At 39.5% G+C, this 24,274-nt stretch overlaps 1 protein-coding gene across 4 annotated transcripts in view; it reads left to right on the top strand.

Moving 5' to 3' along the window:
* SBF2 (SET binding factor 2) overlaps window positions 1–24,274 on the top strand; it is a 496,673-nt gene that overhangs the window by 405,471 nt on the left and 66,928 nt on the right. For all 4 annotated transcript variants that reach the window (XM_027563255.1, XM_027563254.1, XM_027563253.1 and 1 more), the window contains exons 18-24: window positions 10,175–10,345; window positions 12,852–13,114; window positions 14,414–14,586; window positions 15,417–15,490; window positions 16,944–17,139; window positions 22,083–22,210; window positions 23,754–23,929. In XM_027563255.1, coding sequence (XP_027419056.1) covers window positions 10,175–10,345; window positions 12,852–13,114; window positions 14,414–14,586; window positions 15,417–15,490; window positions 16,944–17,139; window positions 22,083–22,210; window positions 23,754–23,929 — 1,181 coding nt within the window. The remainder of the gene's footprint in view (window positions 1–10,174; window positions 10,346–12,851; window positions 13,115–14,413; window positions 14,587–15,416; window positions 15,491–16,943; window positions 17,140–22,082; window positions 22,211–23,753; window positions 23,930–24,274) is intronic.

The following is a 24,274-nucleotide window of genomic DNA, read 5'->3' as shown; positions in this document are numbered from 1 at the left end:
AGTCTTTTTGCTGATTATATTCTCCCAGTTAGGCCCTTTATCCTCCTGGGTTACAGTGCTGTTACAAACCACATTATTAGATGCATCAGTCCACAAGATCCACAGGTCTAAGCATAGTTATAAATATGTTTTAAAATCTGCAGTTTCAAAAAATTTCAATAGGAAAAGAAAAATTAAACTGTTCATCTATAATAGCTTCTAAAGAAACAAGTCATTGTTTTTAAAACTGAAAAATGAAGAGATAAAATCATATATTTATCCTACTTTCTAATATAGACTATATGTTTGAGTCTCCAAACAGTTGATGAGGGGAAGTTTTTCTTTATATAAATATCCTAGCTAATAAGTGAGGAAGATTTATATGATCTAAAGAGAAGCTAGAGGGAAGTGCCAACAAATGTTCAAACTACCGTACAGTTGTGCTCATTTCACACGCTAGTAAAACTATGCTCAAAGTCCTTCAAGCTAGGCTTCAGCAGTACATGAACCGAGAACTTCCAGATGTACAAGCTGGGTTTAGAAAAGGCAGAGAAACCAGAGATAAATTGCCAACATCCATTGGATCATAGAAAAAAGCAAGAGAATTCCAGAAAAACAACTACTTCTGTTCATTGACTAAGCTAAAGCCTTTGTGTGGATAACAACGATCTGTGGCAAATTCTCAAAGAGAGAGGAATACCAACCCATCTTACCTGTCTTCTGAGAAACCTGTATGCAGGTCAAAAGGCAACAGTTAGAACCAGACATGGAACAACTGACTGGTTCAAAATTGGGAAGGGAGTATGAGAAGGCTGTATATTGTCACCCTGCTTATTTAACTTATATGCAGAGTACATCATGCAGAATGCCAGGCTGGATGAATCACAAGCTGGAATCAAGATTGCCAGGAAAAATATCAGCAACTTCAGATATGCAGATGATACCACTCTAACGGCAGAAAGCAAAGAGGAACTAAACAGCCTCTAGATGAGGGTGAAACAAGAGAGTGAAAAAGCTGGCTTGAAACTCACCATGAAAAAATTAAGATCATGGCGTCTGGTCCCATCACTTCATGTCAAACAGAAGGGGAAAAAGTTGAAGCAGTGGGAAATTTTTTTTGTTTTCTTAGGCTCCAAAATCACTGCAGATGATGACTGGAGCCTTGAAATTAGAAGACTTGCTGCTTGGAAGGAAAGCTATAATAAACCTACATACGTATTAAAAAGCAGAGACATTGACAAAAGACCATGCAGTCAAAGCTATGGTTTTTCCAGTAGTCATGTTCAGATGTGGCACTTGGACCAGAAAGAACACTGAGTGCTAAAGAACTGATGCTTTTGAACTGTTGTACTGGAGTAGACTTTTGAGAGTCCCTTGGACAGCAAGGAAATCAAACCACTCAATCCTAAAGGAAATCAACTCCAATATTCATTGGAAGGACTGATGCTGAAGCTGAAGCTCCTATCCCTTGGCCACCTAAGGTGAAAGGCTGACTCCTTGGAAAAGACCCTGAAGCTGGGGAAAATTGGAGGCAAAAAGGAGAAGGGGGCAACAAGAAGATGAGAGGGTTAGATAGCTTTACCTACTCTATAGACATGAATTTGAGCAAACTCCAGGAGATAATGAAGGACTGAGGAGCCTGGGATGCAGCAGTTCACGGGGTCACAAAGAGTCAGACACAACTTAGCAACTGAACAATAACAACAATAAGTGAGAAAGTAATGGTAGAATGAGAATATCAGTATTTTATTGCTCCTAATGATTAATGAATCCAGGCGTTGACTGTCAGTGGCCTTTAAGACTGCAAAAAGAGAAACAACCAGATGGGCCTCTTATACTGGTATCTGTGAAATATTGCTGCCAAACAGTGAAGCCTTACTCGGATCATGCTTCTAGATCCAGCTACCAATTTGTAGGAAATGTAGAGGACAAAAGAATATTTCACATGAGATCATTGGGATGCAGTCAACAACCACTAGACAGATGGAAACTCTGTTGGACAAATGATCCAGTTTCTTCAAAAAATAGATTGCAGATGGGTGGGGGGAGAGGTGGACAGACAGGTGGTAGAGAGATCTAAAGGTTAAAACCTACCTCATATATATATGAATGAATGAAAAATGAATGTATGTAGAATGTATGTATGTAGACCTTGTTTGAGTCCTTCCTGAGTCAGACAAACTGATTCTAAAAAAAAAAAAAGTAAAAATAAAAAACAAGGAAAAATCAAAGGAAAACTTTTTTAACATTTAAAAGTTATTTTAAACACTGACTAGATATTTTATATTAAAGAATTATTGAGTTTTCAAACAGTAGGTTTGTAGAAAGTCTTTGTGAAGTAATTCCTCATTAGAAAAATAACCAGTGTGCAGTAACCCAAAAATGTTTATTGGTACAAATAACAATGGGAATATATCTGAGAATTCTCTCAGTTCCAGGCACTATTAAATTTAATACAATTATGTAAAGTTTAAAAATAAAATAAAATTAAATAAATAAATAAATAGTACTGAAATTATTCATCAAAGCTAAAAGTTGATATGAACCACTGTTTCTAATAGCTAAAAGGTAGAAACAATACAAATATCCATTAACAGGAACAAGGAAATGCTATATATTCATACAGTGGAATTCCATACAGTAAGTTGTGCAATGAATAAGAAATTAAATTCTCTAGCTAAACTACCTGAGTTTGAATCCCAGCTCTGGTCCCAGTATTTCCTGGCAATATTCTCTTGGACAAATTACTTAACTTCTCTGTGCCTCAGTTTCTTCCCTTTTAAAACAGGGGTAATAATAGTATTTATCTCAGGGGATTGTGGGGCTTCCCCGGTGAAGCAGTGAAGAATCCGCCTGCAATGCAGGAGACACAGGAGATGCAGGTTCGATCCCTGGGTGGGAAAGATAGAACACACACACAGTAGATTATAAAATTACTCTAAGGACTAAGTCATTTCATAAATATATATAGTGAGAAACCACCAGAACAAGTTAGTTATAATAATTATTATTTATTACCTTAATAAGTCTAGCAACATAATATGTAAAAAGCCAAGTGGCAAAATAAGACACAATATGATACTGCCTATATTAAGTTTCAAAACCTACCAAAAAGAAGCAGGGATTTGCATCCTTTTTTGTGTTTTTAGGAATACTAAACCCAGACAAAGGACTTGACAACACCATATTTGATTTCTACTAAATTTTGGACAACAAAGGAAAGAAATTGATTCATCTTCTCTCTCAGTATGTCAGTATTTGCTAAGCATCTTAATACAGAGAATCATTAAAAAGATACATGGTTTAAGGACTTCAACCCTGTCATTCCAGCTACTGACAATGGCACATCAAATGAATACTGGGCAGTGCTGTGAATGAATATATTTCTTGTGTAGAAATTGTGTGTTTGGATCTCCTAAGGAGTCCAGGAGAGGTTTAGATGGTTATGCATTTAAAGTTACTTGCACTGCTCAGTATCAAGGAAAAAGTATAGTAGATTCTCACATTACATCCTTTTAATTATTTGATTACTCACCTTTCTGTAAACCCCACTGACAAATGAACACGATATTCCAAATACTTATCTCTTGTAGGCCGCTGTCTGTCCCTTCTGAGTTGTATGTATATAAAGAGCCAGATATTTTGTCCCAATTAATTATATAGTTTAATATTATATAAATCAATGAAATATAAACTGTATATTTTGAAAAAGATTAGTAAGGAATAAGATGAAACCTGCAATGTAATCCTGTATATTCTTTATGGATACAAACAGGTATAAAAACATAAATGGGAATGAAAAATAATTCAGGATCATTGTTGCCTTTCAGATAGAGAAATGGGGTGAAGGGTTTCAATCAAATCTATAATGTTGTATGTCTCTTGTTAAAAAAATAATGCACAAAAGCAAATGTGTTAAGATGTGGCTAAGAGTTGATAAATACAGGTTTTAGATACACATTTTTCCCATTTCTGTCTTCCTTTTAAAGTCTGTCAAGACTAGGCATTTCCAAAGTTCATCAGAATACATTCAGAAGTGACTTAATATGTGGGCTTCATTAAGCCAGTGTAGAATCATAAAAGAACTGACTGGCACCAGCCCTGAATTGCGCAGTGAGGTACTCTTGTATTCCAGTGTCCAGAACTGGATAAGAAATACCCAACAATTTAAACAGTGACTCTTTGTATTCTAATTATTAAAGACTATTAATATTTATGGACTCAATCTTCCTAGGCACTTTTTCTCCTGGAATCTGGTTTCCCTCTGAGCTTGGGCCTGGAGAGCAAACATATCTAGCCAGACAGGCCTTAGACTGGCCTCTCATACTGATATCTTAACCTTCCCTTGACCAATTCGTCTGAGAGGATTTGTATCCATCTATTTGGATTTGAATCTAGCCTGCTGGTTGGTAAGCCCCATGAAGTTTATTCTCCATATCCTGTCCCATGCTGGGTTTCCTTTGAATGCTCTGTGAAAACATGAATGGCATTGCTTAATCTGGTACCTTCAGAGCTGTTTTTTTTTCCTAGATAAGGAAGTCAACACATTTTTAAACATCTCATGAAATTACATAGCAAAATATCAACTGTTTCTTTAGGATAAAATCATAAGAATTATGAAATGTAAAGTAAATATTGTTGCCAGATTTGAAGAGGAAGAAAGATATCAGTATTTGACAACAGTATTCCTTACCACCACCATTACCCTCAGACCTTCAGTATGGATTGAGTCTCATCTGTATGTAAAATAAAAGGTCATGAAGCTGGCATCTGGGCCAATTTGAGAAATTGTCTTAGGAAAGCCTTTTTTTCAAACAAAGAAGTGATTAGAATCATGAGATAGTTTTCTCCACAGGTGCTTATTTTCTTGTTTACTAAAACTGCTATCACAGGATATAGTGAATCTGAATCCCTGAGCAGTATTATTGTATCTTTCTCTAGATAATTATAGTTTTGTTTGGTGGAGTATCTTAATTTTTGTATTGTACAGAAATGACATAAAATAATGGAAAACCTTGTCTCTATTCCCTTCTCTTCCACATATCTTGCTATGTGACCTTGGGAAAATCCACTTGCTTTATGAGATCTCTCAAATGTACAGTGAGGACGTGCAGTATTCTTCTTCCACCCAACTTTCTAGCCCAGTCAGGCTGTAGAGCTCCATTTTTTTCAATTCCTATTTAAAAATCCCTCACGGAGAAGGCAATGGCAACCCACTCCAGTACTTTTGCCTGGAAAATCCCATGGAGAGGAGCCTGGTAGACTGCAGTCCATGGGGTTGCTAAGAGTTGGACACGACTGAGCAACTTCACGTTCACTCTTCACTTTCTTGCATTGGAGAAGGAAATGGCAACTCACTCCAGTGTTCTTGCCTGGAGAATCCCAGGGACGGGGAGCCTGGTGGGCTTCCATCTATGGGGTCCACAGAGTAGGACACGACTGAAGCGACTTAGCAGCAGCAGCAGCAGCAGCATGGAATTTAGACAGAATAAGGTGCTACTGCCCTCTGCTGGTCCTCAGAACATACCTGCCCATCAGTGCAATGATCTTGCCCATTCAAACATCAAAGGTCTCAGTGCTCCTTTCTTTCGCTTGAGAAGACATAGCAGGAAACCACAAAGAAAAGAAGCAAATTTCATGTTTAGAAAAATTACGTTTTAAGTACTTGGGAATTAATAATTTCTTATACATTTATCAGATGCCAGCACCATTTGTGACTGACTTGCTACCAAAAAGCACGTATCCTATAATCCCTTCACCTTCCTGTCATTCTCATCCAGTAAACTAGCAGTGGGTTCTGACACTTTGGGCTACTGTTTCACACCATTTTTCTTCCTTGGAACATATGCAGTCCACTTTTATTGAAAACACTTATGAGAAGTTTTTATGTAGTCACTTTTAGTTTTTGAATAAATAGGAAGATAATAACTGATAATGTGCCAAGTAAAGTGAATATGCATCAACAGTGAGAAAAATGCTACAAGAAGGCAGGGCTTCATTATACTCTCCAATTCCTATAGAGCTCTGTCAAGTTGTAGTAAGAGATTTATTATAATAAATTTTTTACTGTATTGATGATCGTAAAGAACTTTATGTAAGAAACTGATAAGGATTTATTAAGAGCTCGGTTTTTCTGAGCTCATCTATGTTAATATAATTTCAAAACTCCAAAATGTTAGAATCTGTTGTTATATTGTGTTCATAAGAAATGGTGCTGCCTGACTATACTCATGGGAAAGTCACGCTTGTACCTTGTTTAAATTTTATGCCTTTAAAATCTCTTTCATAATAGGTATGTGTATTGCCACTGAGGTCACTGTTAATCCTTAGAGTGGTTGGGGCAAAAAAAAAAAATTGAAGTGCAACCTACATCCCAAGTATCCTTAAGCAGAGTGTAGAAGGAGTATGTGACTCAGAGTCTGACACTTCTGTTTGCATATTCACAGAACCACACACATTTTATCCCTGATTTCCCATAGGTAGAGAGTTCAGTTCAGTTCAGTCGCTCAGTTGTGTCTGACTCTTTGCAACCCCATGAATCGCAGCATGCCAGGCCTCCCTGTCCATCACCAACTCCCGGAGTTTACCCAAACTCATGTGCATCAAGTCAGTGATGCCATCCAGCCATCTCATCCTCTGTCGTCCACTTCTCCTGCCCCCAATTCCTCCCTGCATCAAGGTCTTTTCCAGTGAGTCAACTCTTTGCATGAGGTGGCCAAAGTATTGGAGTTTTAGCTTCAGCATTAGTCCTTCCAATGAACACCCAGGACTGATCTCCTTTAGGATGGACCGGTTGGATCTCCTTGCAGTCCAAGGGACTCTCAAGAGTCTTCTCCAACACCGCAGTTCCAAAGCATCAATTCTTCTGTGCTCAGCTTTCTTCACAGTCCAACTCTCACGCCCATACATGACCACTGGAAAAACCATAGCCTTGGCTAGATGGACCTTTGTGGACAAAGTAATGTCTCTGCTTTTTAATACGCTATCTAGCTTGGTCATAACTTTCCTTCCAAGGAGTAAGCGTCTTTTTATTTCATGGCTGCAGTCACCATCTGCAGTGATTTTGGAGCCCCCAAATATAAAGTCTGACACTGTTTCCACTGTTTCCCCATCTATTTCCCATGAAGTGATGGGACCAGATGCCATGATCTTCATTTTTTGAATGTTGAGCTTTAAGCCAACTTTTTCACTCTCCTCTCTCACTTTCATCAAGAGGCTTTTTAGTTCCTCTTCACTTTCTGCCATAAGGGTGGTGTCATCTGCATATCTGAGGTTATTGATATTTCTCCCAACAATATTGATTCCAGCTTGTGCTTCTTCCAGCCCCGTGTTTCTCATGATGTACTCTGCATAGACGTTAAATAAGCAGGGTGACAATATACAGCCTTGACGTACTCCTTTTCCTATTTGGAACCAGTCTGGTGTTCCATGTCCAGTTCTAACTGTTGCTTCCTGACCTGCATATAGGTTTCTCAAGAGGCAGGTCAAGTGGTCTGGTATTCCCATCTCTTTCAGAATTTTCCATAGTTTATTGTGATCCACACAGTCAAAGGCTTTGGCATAGTCAATAAAGCAGAAATAGATGTTTTTCTGGAACTCTCTTGCTTTTTCAGTGATCCAGTGGATGTTAACAATTTGATCTCTGGTTCCTCTGCCTTTTCTAAAACAAGCTTGAACATCTGGAAGTTCACAGTTCATGTATTGCTGAAACCTGGCTTGGAGAATTTTGAGCATTACTTTACTAGCGTGTGAGATGAGTGCAATTGTGAGGTAGTTTGAGCATTCTTTGGCATTGCCTTTCTTTCGGATTGGGATGAAAACTGACCTTTTCCAGTCCTGTGGCCACTGCTGAGTTTTCCAAATTTGCTGGCATATTGAGTGTAGCACTTTCACAGCATCATCTTTCAGGATTTGAAATAGCTCAACTGGAATTCCATCACCTCCACTAGCTTTGTTCGTAGTGATGCTTTCTAAGACCCACTTGACTTCACATTCCAGCATGTCTGGCTCTAGGTGAGTGATCACACCATCCTGATTATCTGGGTCATGAAGATCTTTTTTGTACAGGTAGAGAGTAGCTGTGTTTTGAATGAGCAATCCTCATGCAACTTCCCCTTAAGGATTTCCTGACCTTTGCTTCATGGTCAGTTCTAGCTTATGGCTGCCTGTAAGAGTTAATAGATGATCACCCCAACAACAGTACATAGGCCTACCTTGAAAGGGACTTACACATGAGATTCAGAAGTACACAGACTCTAATAGGCAAAAATCACAGCCACCCCACTTCCAATTATTTAAGTACTACAGTACATTTCATCGGAGAAGGCGATGGCACCCCACTCCAGTACTCTTGCCTGGAAAATCCCATGGACGGAGGAGCCTGGTGGGCTGCAGTCCATGGGGTCGCTGAGTCAGACACAACTGGGCAACTTCACTTTCACTTTTCACTTTCATGCATTGGAGAAGGAAATGGCAACCCACTCCAGTGTTCTTGCCTGGAGAATCCCAGGGACGGGGGATCCTGGTGGGCGGCCGTCTATGGGGTCGCACAGAGTCGGACACGACTGAAGTGACTTAGCAGCAGCAGCAGCAGTACATTTCATGGTATGCATGATTTATTCCAGTTGAAGATTTACTCTGCTCTAGACCAAGAAGGAAGTTTGTATGTATTGAGCATATAATTTTTGACCAGGTACCTTATACATTTGTTATGTGTCCCTAAGAAAAGAAAGAACTCTGCTACATAACTGTTATGTATGTAACTTTAACAGTGATCTTCAGTGTTCAATATTTCAGCAGAAAAGAATTCACTTATTAATTGCTTCAAAAGAAAACTTACATTATCAGAAACTTTAGTTTTACTGATAGAGAAAAAATTAATTCAATTCTAAAGAATAAAATGGACTGAAAAGTTGTCTAATGAGACCATTATCAAGTATTTGCTGAGAAATAATAGATTTAAATTTTTTTGAGACATTTTTAACTTTGAGAAATGAAAGCAACAGCTGTGGAAAGGTGAGTCAGGTCATATCAGAGGTTTCAACTAATACAATTATGTAAAGTTTAAAAATAAAATAAAATTTAAAAAATAAATTAATTAAAAAAAAAAGGCAGAATATTACTCTGGGAAATGAAACCTAAAATAAAAGATTAAAATAACCAAGAATTGTACTAACCGTTATTCAATTTATATATGATTTGCTTTCAGTTTCTTTTCTTTTTTTTTTTTTTTTGCTTTCAGTTTCTTTTCAAGATAATTTGTTACAATAAAAAGGGCAGGGGATTTGGAAACAAACTTTGGGCTTGAAACCTAGTTCTACCACTTACGTAATTGCTATATGGCCTTGGGCAATCACTCAGTTAAACCTGTTTGAACTTCTGTGTCCTCTTCTTTAATTTGGCAATAACAACATGCATCTTACAAGATTTTCAGTATTAAATGAGATGTATATTTATGAAGTGCTTCAAGTGACTGCAGAGTTAGTTTTCTTTCCCGCTGTTGTTAATCATAGAGTAAGGTTTACTCTTACTTAGAAGCCCAGCAGGGAGTCCTGGGAAGGAAGGTTTGGTTTTAGAGGACCTTCCCACACCCAGACTTGGTTACCAGAAAATACCGTGGCAGCCCTGCTGGCGAGTGTGTGAGCCAGGCAGCAGCCTTCGTAAGGAGGGAAAGGCTTAGAATGAGCAGGTGGGAAATTCATGATACGCCCTCATTCTGTGTGTAAGGCCAAGCTGTAGGCTCACTCGCATTTCAGTTAGTGCCCTCCTAACCCCACCAAAATGTACTCTAATACCAAGTAGAAAAAATTCTGAACTATCTGGAATTTTAGATTTAGGTTGTGATGGATTTTATTATATGTCCTAATTGTAATAACTACCCAACTCTACATTTCCTGCTATATGCACAGTACAGTGTTTAGGTACGTTTCATATATTCTCTAATTCGTATAATACTTTTGATTTTAAAATGTCCCTTTTAAGAGATAAAATGACAGAGACCTTTAAAGGATTTGATAGCAAGCCCATAGTTGCCAGTTAAAAATGTGTACGTTGCTGATTGCTAAGCTTGTATTGCCATAAGATGTGTTTAGATAAATCCTTTGATCACATTCACGATTATCTGTGGCCTCTGTAACCTTCTGAACTGTCCTGACCCCGTCAGCTCCATGGTGATATATACTATGTGTTCTCACAGAAACTGGCCCCTGGAGTCAGCCAGTTTGCTTACACCTGTGTACAGGACCACCCCATTTGGACGAATCAGCAGTTTTGGGAGACAACCTTTTATAATGCGGTGCAGGAACAGGTTCGCTCCCTGTATCTCTCGGCCAAGGAGGACAATCATGCCCTGCATCTGAAGCAAAAGGTAAGATAAAGAAATGTATTTGTGTGGGGCTAGGGTCCTGGCTTCGAGGGAAGTTCAGTCAGGTATTATCTAGCCACTTCCTACCAGTGTATTTTTGGAGAAGGCAATGGCAACCCACTCCAGTACTCTTGGCTGGAAAATCCTATGGACAGAGAAGCCTGGTAGGATGCAGTCCATGAGGTCGCTAAGAGTCGGACACGACTGAGCGACTTCACTTTTACTTTTCACTTTCATGCATTGGAGAAGGAAATGGCAACCCACTCCAGTGTTCTTGCCTGGAGAATCCCAGGGACGGGGGAGCCTGGTGGGCTGCCATCTGTGGGGTCGCACAGGGTCGGACACGACTGAAGCGACTTAGCAGCAGCAGCAGTGTATTTGGGGTTTACTTTAGGAAGCCCCCTGGTGAGCATCTTTCTTCTATTGATTCCTGATGTTTTTTTTTTCCCATAATAACTTCTTACTACAGTTCTGTAGCACTTGAATTGTTTTATTATATTTTAATAAGAATTCCCTGGAAACATTTATAGGAAGTTGAAACAAGTCAACCTAAAATACCTAGGCAGATGTCTCTGTGCAATTAACTTCTTGAAGAAATGTCCAATTAAAGTTGCGTGCTATGTCACTTCAGTCGCGTCCGACTCTTTGCAACTCTGTGGACTATAGCCCACCAGCCTCCTCTGTCCAGGGGATTCTCCAGGCAAGAATACTGGAGTGGGTTGCCATGCCCTCCTCCAGGGGATCTTCCCAACCCAGGGGTCAAACCTGCATCTCTTATGTTTCCTGTAGTGGCAGACGGGTTCTTTGCCACTAGTGCTGCCTAGGAAGCCCAAATTAAAGTTAATTGAAATTTTGAAATGTCATACACTAGCTGTCTGATCTTAGGCAGTTCACTTTAGTTTTCTGTGTCTTATTTCTTCATTAGTAAAATGAGCAGACATGATTATTGTAAGCTTTTAATGTCTAATACAAGTGTAGGGCATTGAAGAGTTCCTGGCACATACTAAATCATAAAAGTTAGAAATTACTGTCCTTATTAACTGAACTTAGAGCAGCATGAAGGGCTGATTACCAGTGTTGATTCACTTTAAGAGTAATTTTTTGGAGTAATTTGTTGGGGCTTTTTTACCTTTTTTATTGAGTAATTTTTCCACATGCTGGGCTAATACATCACTGCTGATCCTTTCCTGCATTTTAAATTTTCCTTATACTGTGTGAGATAAATGAACCTAGATAGCTAACTGAAACTGCCTGATATTCATACATTTCTATGCCTCAAATAATTTTAACTATATTATTGGTCTACTCATGAATATGATAAGAACAGAAGCTTTTAATAACAAATGGTACTATCTGACATCTATCAGATATTCCAAATTATTACTATACAATTAGTTTTAATTATTTTCTTAAATTAAAACTCAAAAACACCAGATGCACTTGGGTAAAGGAGTAACTTGGGCCACATCCAAAGAGTATTAGCTTGAGGTCATGTTGTAGAGATGATTGGCCTCGTAAGGTGCTTTTGATAATTTTTAAAGAAAATACAGTGCTGACATGGGTATGAGGGGACCCAGGCGGTGCTAGCGATAAAGAACCTGCCTGCCAGTGCAGGGGATGTGAGAGACACAGGTTCAATCCCTGGGTCAGGAAGATCCCCTGGAGAAGGAAATGGCAACCCACTCCAGTATTCTTGCCTGGGAAATCCCATGGACAGGGGAGCCTGCTGGGCTACAGTTCACGGGGTTGCAAAGTGTCTGACGTGACTGGTAACTTGGCACAACATTGGTGTATCTCCAAAACATTCATAAGGCAAATACATGTCATTGCTTCTATGTCCTCTATTCTGTAAAAGTGTGTCTTGGAGCCCCAGGTTAGATATGAGTAAGACTATAGATATACCAGCTCTTCATAAGCTGTAAAGTACTATGCAGGTGTGGGTTACTGCTATTGTTTAACTCTTCAGCCTATGGGAAACCCCTCTTAAAAATCCCAGGGACACCTGTATACCCATTTAATGATAATGTTTGACTCCCACATTTACAAGGAAATCTAGCTCTACTTTTTTGTGACTTGGGTCATTCTGTCTTTTTCAACCAGAGAGCAGAAGAAAAGAAACATAGCGGAGTATTAGAAAATGCTACTGGCATGTTTGACCAGAGCATTTACAGGTATTTCAGGTCAATAATTTGTTGTAACTGGCGACTTGAAGGTGATAGAGCCAGAGATAAGTATCAATAAATGCAGTGAAATGTTAGCAGTGAGAAGTGTGTATCTCAGTGCTTTGCTGCTGTCTCCTTGGATTTGTTACATGGCTCCATTCAAGGCCTGTTGGAGCTCAGAAAAAAGAAAGACTAAGTTTCGTGTTCTTGTTATATTTTTTAAATGTATTTCCACTTTTACTGACATAGGTATTTAATAGATGAACTATTAAAACATCTTCCATGTTTTTTGAAGCTTGTGTGAAGTGACAGATTTTGATTTTGTTTTGGTTTGGTTTGGTTTTTAGGATAAACTTCCTGATGACCAATATCAGGAGAAGACAGCGATGGACCTGGCAGCTGAGCAGCTACGCCTTTGGCCCACTCTGAGCAAATCGACTCAGCAGGAGCTGGTGCAGCGTGAGGAAAGCACTGTCTTTAGTCAGGCCATTCACTTTGCAAACCTCATGGTCAATCTGCTGGTTCCACTGGATTCAAGTAAAAACAAGCTCCTAAGAGCGTCAGCCCCAGGAGATTGGGAGAGTGGGAGCAACAGCATCGTCACAAACAGGTACCGAAATGTGGGCACACACAGACACCCTGTCCTTCTTGGTTTAGCAAAACATACGAAGTATTTGGGGTAAATGGTGCTATACACATTTCAAAAATTAACCATTGTCCTCACCTTCAGACTTGCTCAGCTTTTCTCTATTAAAGACGTTGACTACATCCAACTATTCTTAAATACCTCCCATACCCTCTTCTCTTTTATGACCTCTGACTTTTTAAATGTCTCGCGCATTACTGATCTAGCCCTTTCAGTTACTTTCTGCCACAGCAACTTGCAGAAAGCACTGTGGGAAAGTACTAATGGACTCTGATTAAAGTGATTATTTGTTTCTTGGCCCGCCTTTTCCTCATCTTACCCCTTGCATTTGCCTGTAATCGTGTCCCCAACCATTCCTTGTTCTAACACTTTCCCTAGTGGCTCAGATGGTAAAGAAACTGCCTACAGTGCAGGAGACCCAGGTTTGATCCCTGGGTCACAAAGATCCCCTGGAGAAGGGAATGGCTTCCCACTCCAGTATCCTAGCGTGGGAAATCCCACGGACAGAGGAGTTTGGCAGGCTTCAGTTCATGGGGTCACAGAGTCGGACACGACTGAGCGACTAACACTATCTCAACCCTAAATACTTCCTGTACCACTGAAAATAAAACCCATAGACCATAAGGCCTAACAGGATCTGGCCCCTGGCTGCTGCTCAGACTTTATTTCTTACACTCTTCTATCAACCAAACTGGTCTCCCTGTTTAACATTCAAAGCATGATACTGCCTCAGGGCCTCTGTACTTGTTATACCCACAATCTGGGATACTCTCCGAAATAGTCACAAGAATCCCTTCATTTAGTGTTCTGCTCTGATGTCACCTACCCAGAGAGACCTTGCTGACTTCCTGTCTTAAATAGCACATCCATCATTTTCTTTTTTTTTTTAAGGTACTTTGATTTTATTTTATTTTTAAACTTTACAATATTGTATTGGTTCTGCCATATATCGAAATGAATCCGCCACAGGCATACATGCCTTTGTTTCTTTCATGACATTTTCTACAATCTGATTTACATAGTGAGTGACTAAGGCACCTAAGTTGGGTCCAAAGGACAATGCCTGACGGTAGCTTCCAAGTGTAGGCGAAACATCGTGTTTCGCCACTGTCACTTATAGAGGAGCCGTGGAGTTCAGTGGGGTTTCTGCTTGAGTACACATCCCTTTGAGCAAGTTTAAACTGCTGTGGAAAGTCACTGTGATATACTAGTCATTTGTTAAATTTGAGTACTGAGCATGATTTCTTCCCTTGACTTTCTTAGTATTGCAGGAAGTGTAGCTGAGAGCTATGATACAGAAAGTGGGTTTGAAGATTCAGAGAATAATGACATTGCCAATTCTGTTGTGCGTTTCATTACCCGATTTATTGACAAAGTTTGTACGGAGAGTGGAGTTACTCAGGATCATATCAAGAGCCTGCACTGCATGATACCAGGTAATCACTTTGCAGACATCAGAGAACTGGAATATTAGAAATAACTGAATAAGGATTATTCTTATGGGTCATTTTCCAGCATAGCACTTGGCTTCCAAGTAGCTTAGTCATGCTGTTTATTTTTGTTTCGATTTGTTTTTTAAATAGCTTTAAATTGTATAAAATATACTTCATAAAATTTGCCATTTTAAACTTTCTTAAATGTAAAATTCAGTGGCATAAATTATATTCACAATGCTGTACAACTACTACCAATTGTCTATTACCAAAGCTTTTCCATCACCCCGTACAGACAGTCTGTACCCGTTAAGCAGTAGCTCTCCGTTCTCCGCTCTGGCCCTTGGTTGCCTCTTAATTCCTTTTATCTCTATGAATTTGCCTATTATAGATAATGCATATAAATAAAATCATATAATACTTGTCTTTTTGTGTCTGACTTACTTCCTTTAGCATAGTGTTTTCAAGGTTTTTCCACGTTGTAGCAGGTATTGTGACTTCATTCCTTTTATGACTGAATAATACTCTATTATATGGATATACCATATTTTCTTTATCCATTCATCTGTTGATGGACACTTGAATTGTTGTGACTTTCTGGCTCTTGTAAATAGTACTGCTATGAATATTCATACACAAGTGTCTGAGTTTTATTTTCAGTCTTTGGGGGTATATACCTAGGAGTGGAATTGCTGGGTCATATGATAATTCTGTGTTTAGCTTTTTGAAGAACCACCAAACTCTGATTAGTTTTCAATTCCAAAATATCCAGAATTTGTTTTAATTCTGCTTGTTTGGTACTCTTTTATTTTGAATTCTCTGACTCATCCCAGGAATTGTAGCTATGCACATTGAAACCCTAGAAGCAGTGCATCGAGAGAGTAGAAGACTTCCACCTATACAGAAGGTAATTATTCCGGACTGCATGCTTTGAGGGAGTAAGTAAAACCTCCTAAAAACAGCAACAGTAGATTGTTGTGCCACAGAAAGTACCTTCTAACATTCTACAGACCAGCTCTAGTTTTAATGATACATTAAACTTTGAGAGGAGTTTACATGTAGATCCTCATAAAAAGGATGGTGAAGCAGAATAGGAGATCAACAAAGGAGCAATAATAATCTCTTGTTGAGTCTACTTTTATAGGCAGGGCATAAATTGTGAACATTCTAACTTCTAAGCCCAAGCCAAGGTTTTATGTTCTGCCCCCTTCCCCCAAAAAATGACTTAAGGCAATTACTATAAAATCACCAGGTTCCTCAATCTGTATGCATTACAAGCATACATCACAAACATCTGGGAAGTCTATTAAAAATTGAGAGGCCTGAATCTCAGCCCAGCCTCCTGAATTGGAGTACCCTGGGACTTGGCCTGGGAATCTGTACTTTAATAAGTATCCCAGGTGATTATTTTGCAGTTAGTCTGGCACCAGTCTGTGGAACTAGGGTTTAGGACCCTCTTACCTATGTAACAGAACTATTAAAAATAAATTCAAAGGAGAAATCAAAAGCCAGATGGAAAGGAAAGATGAGTCTATCAGAAATCTGAGACACAGTGATCATTATACTTTGGCTTTACATTTTAGCTCTGAGCTTCCTCAAGCCAACAAAGAGAATTGTCCGGATTTGTATAGTTTTTATTGCTCAGTAAAAGAAAATAAGTGTATTAGAGCTTCAGGAGAGATGGACTTTTTTTTTCTAGCACTAAACTCTTGAAGGGAGTGTATCATGTGCTTCCTTATTTCCCAAGATAGGTAAATGGTCATAACTTGGCCGGTTTTTTTTGTCTTAATATTTATTAAAGGCTAATAAGTCGTGTCCATTTTTTAAAATATGTTTTTTCAGTTTGCAAACTAACGACGCTTTTGTATAAAACTGAAGCATTAAAGGAGCACACATTGTACAAAATGAAAGTCTCCCATGATTCTCCTCACCCTGACCTCTACCCTTATCTATGACAGTACCAGCTTTAACAGTTTGGTTCATATACTAAAAGGAAATCATAATGTACATACTGGTTGGTAACTCTTTCTACTTAACAATGTATTCTGGCATCTTTCTGTGTTTATGTATCTAGATCCATGCCATTCTTTTTGACGGTTGCAAAATGTTCCGTTGAATAGGTATCTCAACTGGTTTAGTAATTTCCAGCAATTTTACTGTGAATAAGTAATGCTGCAGAGAGTCTTTTTACATTTGGATGCAGAAACATCATTTCTGACTCTTCTCAAATCTGTTTACTCATTTTGGCTACATGAGAAGTCTGATTCACATTTTTAGATCTGTAACTGACAAGGGAACCTTACTGTAAGGGTTGGGAATCTCTCTAGAATTGTGTCTAAAATAACTTTGTCTGTTGTTAGCCCAAGATTCTTAGACCTGCTTTACTGCCAGGAGAAGAAATTGTTTGTGAAGGCCTTCGAGTCCTACTGGATCCTGATGGAAGAGAAGAAGCCACTGGAGGCCTTCTTGGAGGCCCTCAGCTTCTGCCAGCAGAAGGAGCCTTGTTCCTTACCACATACAGAATTCTGTTCAGAGGGACTCCCCATGATCAACTAGGTAAGGCTCATATTATGTCATCAGAACAGGGATATCTGTGTGAGGCTTTGCTTCCATCTGTGTGCAGTGATTTGCAGGTCAGTTCAAAATCAAAGTAAGCCTTTTGCCACACACGTATTTTTTTTTAGAATACTGTCTGTCAAACCTAATGATAATTTGGATTCTTATTTAAAGAACCAAGGATATCTTCTAAACAGCAAACTATGGTTCATCCATAGAAACTATAATAATTTCATGAAGTAGCATTTTGTGATTTCAGGGTATTCAGAGTACCAGATGCTAGTGGCATCCCCTGCTGATCTCCCCACCTTCTGAATGCTGCAGTAAACTGTTAAGGCTGAGGTTTTCCAGATTCAGGATCCCCTTTGTGAGACGGAGGTGTGCTAAGTATTACAGGGCTGTACGGCACTAACTTAACTAACCCCAGCCACTTCTCTGATTCCGTTTCAACTAATCCTTTCCTCTCTTAGCGGAACGCTCTTCTGCTCACTAAACTCTATCAACTTCTGTTTTCCACAACTGTCCACAGTCTTCTGCGTTAGAAAGAATCGCAGACACTATCAAATCTGAATTATCTTTTTTAAATCACTGTAGTCTCTGTGTAAACTATTCTAGTTGACAAGCATATAAGGTTTTGGGTGAAATTATTGGACTCTAGATCAAAAAGCCCAGGTTTCAGTCACTGTTGACCAATCTGGATATCTTAAGTAAGTCCCCTGATCCAAGTTTCAATTTCCCCTTTTATAAAATGAGGGGATCGGATTCGTTTGGTGATAATCCAGTGGTTCTCAGCCTTGACTGCGTATTTGAATTATCTGGGAAGCTTTAAAAAAAAAATTCTGGGTCTAACTCTCAAACAACTAAATTGGAATTTGTAATAGGCTGCTAGAAAGGGGGAGACCCAGATATCTATATAGTTTTGATACATACTGAGGATTGAGATGGCTTAAAGCTCAACATTCAGAAAATGAAGATCATGGCATCCAGTCCCATCACTTCATGGCAAATAGATGGGGAAACAGTGTCAGACTTTATTTTTGGGGGCTCCAAAATCACTGCAGATGGTGACTGCAGCCATGAAACTAAAAGACACTTACTCCTTAGAAGGAAAGTTATGAGCAACCTAGATAGCATATTCAAAAGCAGAGACATTACTTTGTCCACAAAGGTCCATCTAGTCAAGGCTATGGTTTTTCCTGTGGTCATGTATGGATGTGCGCCAAAGAATTGATACTTTTGAACTGTGGTGTTGGAGAAGACTCTTGAGAGTCCCTTGGACTGCAAGGAGATCCAACCAGTCCATTCTAAAGGAGATCAGCCCTGGGTGTTCTTTGGAAGGAATGATGCTCAAGCTGAAACTCCAGTACTTTGGCCACCTCATGCAAAGAGTTGACTCATTGGAAAAGACTCTGATGCTGGGAGGGATTGGGGGCAGGAGGAAAAGGGGACGACAGAGGATGAGATGGCTGGATGGCATCACTGACTCAACGGACATGAGTCTGAGTGAACTCCGGGAGTTGGTGATGGACAGGGAGGCCTGGCTTGCTGTGATTCATGGGGTTGCAAAGAGTCAGACACAACTGAGCGACTGAACTGAGGATTGAGAAACATGGGGATACATGGTCACTAGAATTCCTTCCTCATCTGAAATTATTCAGTTGTCATTTGATGAGTATGTACTATATGCTGTGCACTTTGTCAGACAGTGGGATTCAGATATATGAACTGTATTATCTTCAAACTCTCACAGTTGTATAATCCCGTGCTTACCTAGAATCATGTGGTTTATTATCTTGGTCATAAAGATTGTTTACCACATGAAAAGCAAAAAGCCTATAAAATTCAATAAACAACGAATCAACAGGAATAGCTGTGTTCATTTTGAAGAAAAGTAAAAAACAGCAGAATTTCTCAACCTTCTGTCATATTACTGTAAATAAATTACATTTGTATTTGTAAGCCAGTATATTTTTAAAACTAGATATCTGGTACTTACATTTTTTGTACTGAAACCTTTGTGAGCTCAACGGACATACACATAACACTTTGGGCTTATAAATATATGAGATAGTTGGTCATTTAAACTGCTCTAAATTACGTCTTTTAAAGAAATCAAAGCCATATTTAGTGTGAAAGTTTGTATTGGTCTCTTCTTGTTTCCTGATAATTTTGGGGTTAATTTCACAGTTTAGGAAAATTATTTTCATCAGAGAAAATCTTTTTATTTGCCTCTTTTATTTCTCTTTTAAGGTAAAATTTAAAATTTCTCCTTTAATGACACATAGGAATCTGATCATTTTACATGAGTGATATAAACATAAGTTGTTTAATACATTTTAGAACTAAAATCCTAATGTACGTCTTGATTTTATTTAATCTCTGGGTATGAGTTTAACATAAGAGAATAATCAGAATTTTCCAGGTTAGGAATTTAGAAGTTCAAGGAATGAGGAATTCTGATAATCATAAGTATATTAGTTAATAAAGGGGCTCTTAAGTCAGATATACCTAGTTCACGTCTTACCCTCTCTGGCTTAAGAGCTGAGGGTCCTTGCTCATCACTGTCCTGTTCTGTTACTTGTACTGCTACCTAAAATGCCCACCCTTTTCCCTTCTGCAGATGCAAACCTCCATTCTTCTCAAAGTTCACCTGCCCTGTCACTTCTTCCGGGAATTAATTCTCTAGCCATCTAGCATGCAGACTTCTCGCTCTGAAGTCTTTAAAGCCATGTTCCCTCAAACCTGGGAGCTAATTGCATGCTGTTGTATTCTACATGTGGCTGTCCTCTCCCATGAGGAACTGCTAGCTTTCCAGGGGAGACCTCATGTGTGCTGCTTCTTTTCTAGATGCTTATCTTCATATCCTCAGGTAGCTGATAAATATTTATATTTTTCATTTCTTCCTTTAGTATTTAAACTCTCAAGAATCTTGGGGCTTTTCTGGTGGTTCAGTGGGTAAAAAAATCTGCCTACAATGCGGGAGACCTAGGTTTGATGCCTGGGTTGGGAAGATCCCCTGGAGAAGGGAATGGCTACTCACTCCAGTATTCTGGCCTGGAGAATTCCATGGATTATGTATAGTTCAGTTCAGTCTCTCAGTCGTGTCCAACTCTTTGCAACCTCATGAACTGCAGCATGCCAGGCCTCCCTGTCCATCACCAACTCCCAGAGTCCACCAAACTCATGTCCATTGAGTCGGTGATACTATCCAACCATCTCATCCTCTGTCATCCACTTCTCCTCCAGCCCTCAGTCTTTCCCAGCATCAGGGTCTTTTCCAATGAGTCAGCTCTTCATATCAGGTGGCCAAGGTATTAGAGTTTCAACTTCAACATCAATTCTTCCAATGAACACCCAGGACTGATCTCCTTTAGGATGGACTGGTTGGATCTCCTTGCAGTCCAAGGGACTCTCAAGAGTCTTCTCCAACAACCACAGTTCAAAAGCATCAATTCTTCGGCACTCAGCTTTCTTTATAGTCCAACTCTCACATCCATACATGACTACTGGAAAAATCATAGGCTTGACTAGACAGACCTTTGTTGACAAAGTAATACCTCTGCTTTTCAATATGCTATCTAGGTTGGTCATAGCCTTCCTTCCAAGGAGTAAGCACCTTTTAATTTCATGGCTGCAGTCACCATCTGCAGTGATTTTGAAGCCCAGAAAAATAAAGTCAGCTGCTGTTTCCACTGTTTCCCCATCTATTTGCCATGAAGTGATGGGACCAGATGCCATGATCTTAGTTTTCTGAAGGTTGAGCTTTAAGCCAACTTTTTCACTCTCCTCTTTCACTTTCATCAAGAGGCTCTTTAGTTCCTCTTCACTTTCTGCCATAAGGGTGGTATCATCTGCATATCTGAGGTTATTGATATTTCTCCTGGTAATCTTGATTCCAGCTTGTGCTTCTTCCAGCCCAGCGTTTCTCATGATGTACTCTGCATAGAAGTTAAATAAGCAGGGTGACAATATACAGCCTTGACGTACTCCTTTTCCTATTTGGAACCAGTCTGTTGTTCCATGTCCAGTTCTAACTGTTGCTTCCTGACCTGCATACAGGTTTCTCAAGAAGCAGGTCAGGTGGTCTGGTATTCCCATCTCTTGAAGGATTTTCCAGTGTGTGGTGATCCACACAGTCAAAGGCTTTGGCTTGTCAATAAAGCAGAAATAGATGTTTTTCTGGAACTCTCTTGCTTTTTCCATGATCCAGCGGATGTTGGCAATTTGATCTCTGGTTCCTCTGCCTTTTCTAAAACCAGCTTGAACATCTGGAAGTTCACAGTTCACTTATTGCTAAAGCCTGGCTTGGAAGATTTTGAGCATTACTTTACTAGCGTGTGAGATGAGTGCAATTGTGCGGTAGTTTGAGCATTCTTTGGCATTGCCTTTCTTAAGGATTGGAATGAAAACTGACCTTTTCCAGTCCTGTGGCCACTGCTGAGTTTTCCAAATTTGCTGGCATATTGAGTGTAGCACTTTCACAGCATCATCTTTCAAATGATTTCAAAAGACAAAATTTTAAAGACAAATTTTAACTACCTTAACAGTCTTTTCTCTTTTGCTTTATTCTTATATTAAATATAATAAATGTCTTTTCAATATTTGAAGATACTTCTTTTCTTCTGTTTAATACCTACCCTTCCTGTAAGATGCCTTAAACCAGATGATGATGTGTGACACACAATAGGTTGGGGAACTAGAATGAAGGTTGGAAGTTTGGGACCATGCCTGCACTCCAGGAAAGAAATGTGTGTCAGGAATGAATTGCCATGCAACACAATTAATGAATGCAATTCTAGAATCATGGCAGTTTATCTTGCTTCTTTCCTGGACATTGTCCTCTCCAGACACATTTCTCCAGCAGAGGCTGGTAAAATGAGCAGCAGAGACTAGAGATGAGCTGTAAAGTGCTGTTGCTTAGTCTGTGCCCTGTTTTCCTTTAGTTGGTGAGCAGACAGTTGTACGAAGTTTCCCCATTGCCTCCATCACCAAGGAGAAGAAGATCACAATGCAGAACCAGCTACAACAGAACATGCAAGAAGGACTGCAGGTCACATCGGCGTCTTTTCAGGTATCAAGAAAGGGAGCCGCCACTGTGCTGTCAACATTTCTCTGCAGATGTTGTCATTTGTAGACATTTGTCATGTCTACAAATGACGTCATCTACAAATGGTAGCCACTTTCTTTTGATCATATATGGTCAGGAGTTAGAGGAGGAGGAGGAGGAGGAGGTTCTGTGAGGGTAATCTTCAACTGAGTCAGCTCATGAACAGCATTGGATTTATTTAATCCTCTGTTCCCTGAGCCCTTCAGTCAGCTCAGAGTAACAATGGATAATCTGTTGATATTGAGTGATCTCACAAATTCAGACTCACACTGTTGACTCTTATTCTCTGCCATGTAATACTTCAATTTGTGCTTGATAGAGCCTTTAGATAGCATCTCTTGGCATCTGTTTCTGGAGGAAATGCATGTGGCTCTTCTATGGAAGAGGCAGATCTCTGAGAATTACAGCAAGGGCTAAAGTACTGTTGATTATAAGTAAACCTTGGTGAAGCCAAGGTTTTTCCAGGGAGCGCTGAACATTTCAGAACTTGTGGGAATTACTGATGCTAACCAGACACTCAGAAGAGTGATCTTTTCTTAGTTTTGCTTTTTTAAAAAAAAAAAAATAATAATTCTCAAGAGCACATTTTGCTCTTCCCACTCTTGTGCCTTGTTCTGACTTCTCAGATTTCCAGGGATTCCAGTTCTTGCCCTGTTCCTTCTAGTCAAGAAGCTCTCCCTAATACTTCCATATTCTGGTTGTGTGAAATGTAAGCCTTCTAATCTGTAGGTCCAGACCTGCTCTGGCCACATGAGAGTACTGATCTCTTAGGGATTTCTTCATTATTCCAACTGCCAAAGGACTCTAAACTAGAATGCTGTGGTCTCAGAGCTCTGCCTCTTCCGTAGAAGAGCCACAGGCATTTCCTCCAGAAACAGATGCCAAGAGACACTGTCTAAAGGCTCTATCAAACACATGGGTCTACCAATTAGGATTCTAGTCAAACTGAATTTTTTCTCCCTAGATTTATAAGTATCTCTGGATAGGAAGACACTTCCTTAGGCAAAATCCCCTATCTAGGACCACCAGTGGTTGTTAAACAAGGACACAATTCCTACTCCAGCCACTATAAGTTAACTTCCCTATCGCATCTAAAAAAGACAGTCCTGAATTCCCTGGCAGTCCAGTGGTTAGGACTCCACACTTTCATTGCTGAGGGCCCGGGTTCAACTCTGGTCAAGGAACTAACATCCCACAAGCCACACAGTGCAGCCAAAAAGGAAAAGAAATTGAGAAAAGATAGTCTTAAAGAAACCCAACTTCAGCATACATTATTTTCCTTACCAACCAACCATCTATCACAAGTAAACCTTTCTGAGCCCACAATTTATTGAGCCCTTTTTTATTTTTAAAAATTTTAAATTGTATTGCATGATATCCAAAGTCCCTTCAACCTCTAACCTCTTGTCATTTAGTATTGTTATTTTTTTGTTATTTCTGTAATTGGCGGGGAAGCTACCTAGAAATCCTTAATGTTTCTGATATGTTTAATTTCTTCTGTCTCCAGTTGGTTAAAGTGGCATTTGATGAAGAAGTGAGCCCAGAAGTCGTAGAGGTCTTCAGGAAGCAGCTGATGAAGCTCCGTTACCCTCAGTCTGCTTTTACCACCTTTGCCTTTGCTGCTGGACAAACTGCCCCACAGATCATTTCACCCAAGCAGAAGGAGAAGAACACTTCCTTTCGGTGAGGAGACAGTTTCTTCATTTCAGCTGTCCCAAAGTTGAAAGTCACTGTCAGGGAATGTGACCCATCTCCTAAGTCAGTATGTGTTTGCCATTCTGTCACACCCACTGAACGAAGCTCAGGAGTTATGGAGAGCAGCAATGACATATGGAACAATCATGTTCATTGCTAATGATGCAGTTTTAGAATGTGAAGTTCTATTTTCCCTTTTTCCTCTGTTGCTCAGTTTCTACCTTTGAGCAATCCCTTTAGTTTCCATCAATACCCAGGTCAAGTAAACAGTTTTGTTCTGATTGAGAGGTGAGAACATTTTTTTTTTCCCCATTCTTTTTTTTTTTTAATTGG

The sequence above is a fragment of the Bos indicus x Bos taurus genome, chromosome 15 (assembly GCF_003369695.1).
Source record: "Bos indicus x Bos taurus breed Angus x Brahman F1 hybrid chromosome 15, Bos_hybrid_MaternalHap_v2.0, whole genome shotgun sequence".
Taxonomy (NCBI): Eukaryota; Metazoa; Chordata; class Mammalia; order Artiodactyla; family Bovidae; genus Bos; species Bos indicus x Bos taurus.
This window is presented reverse-complemented; position numbering and strand designations above follow the sequence as displayed.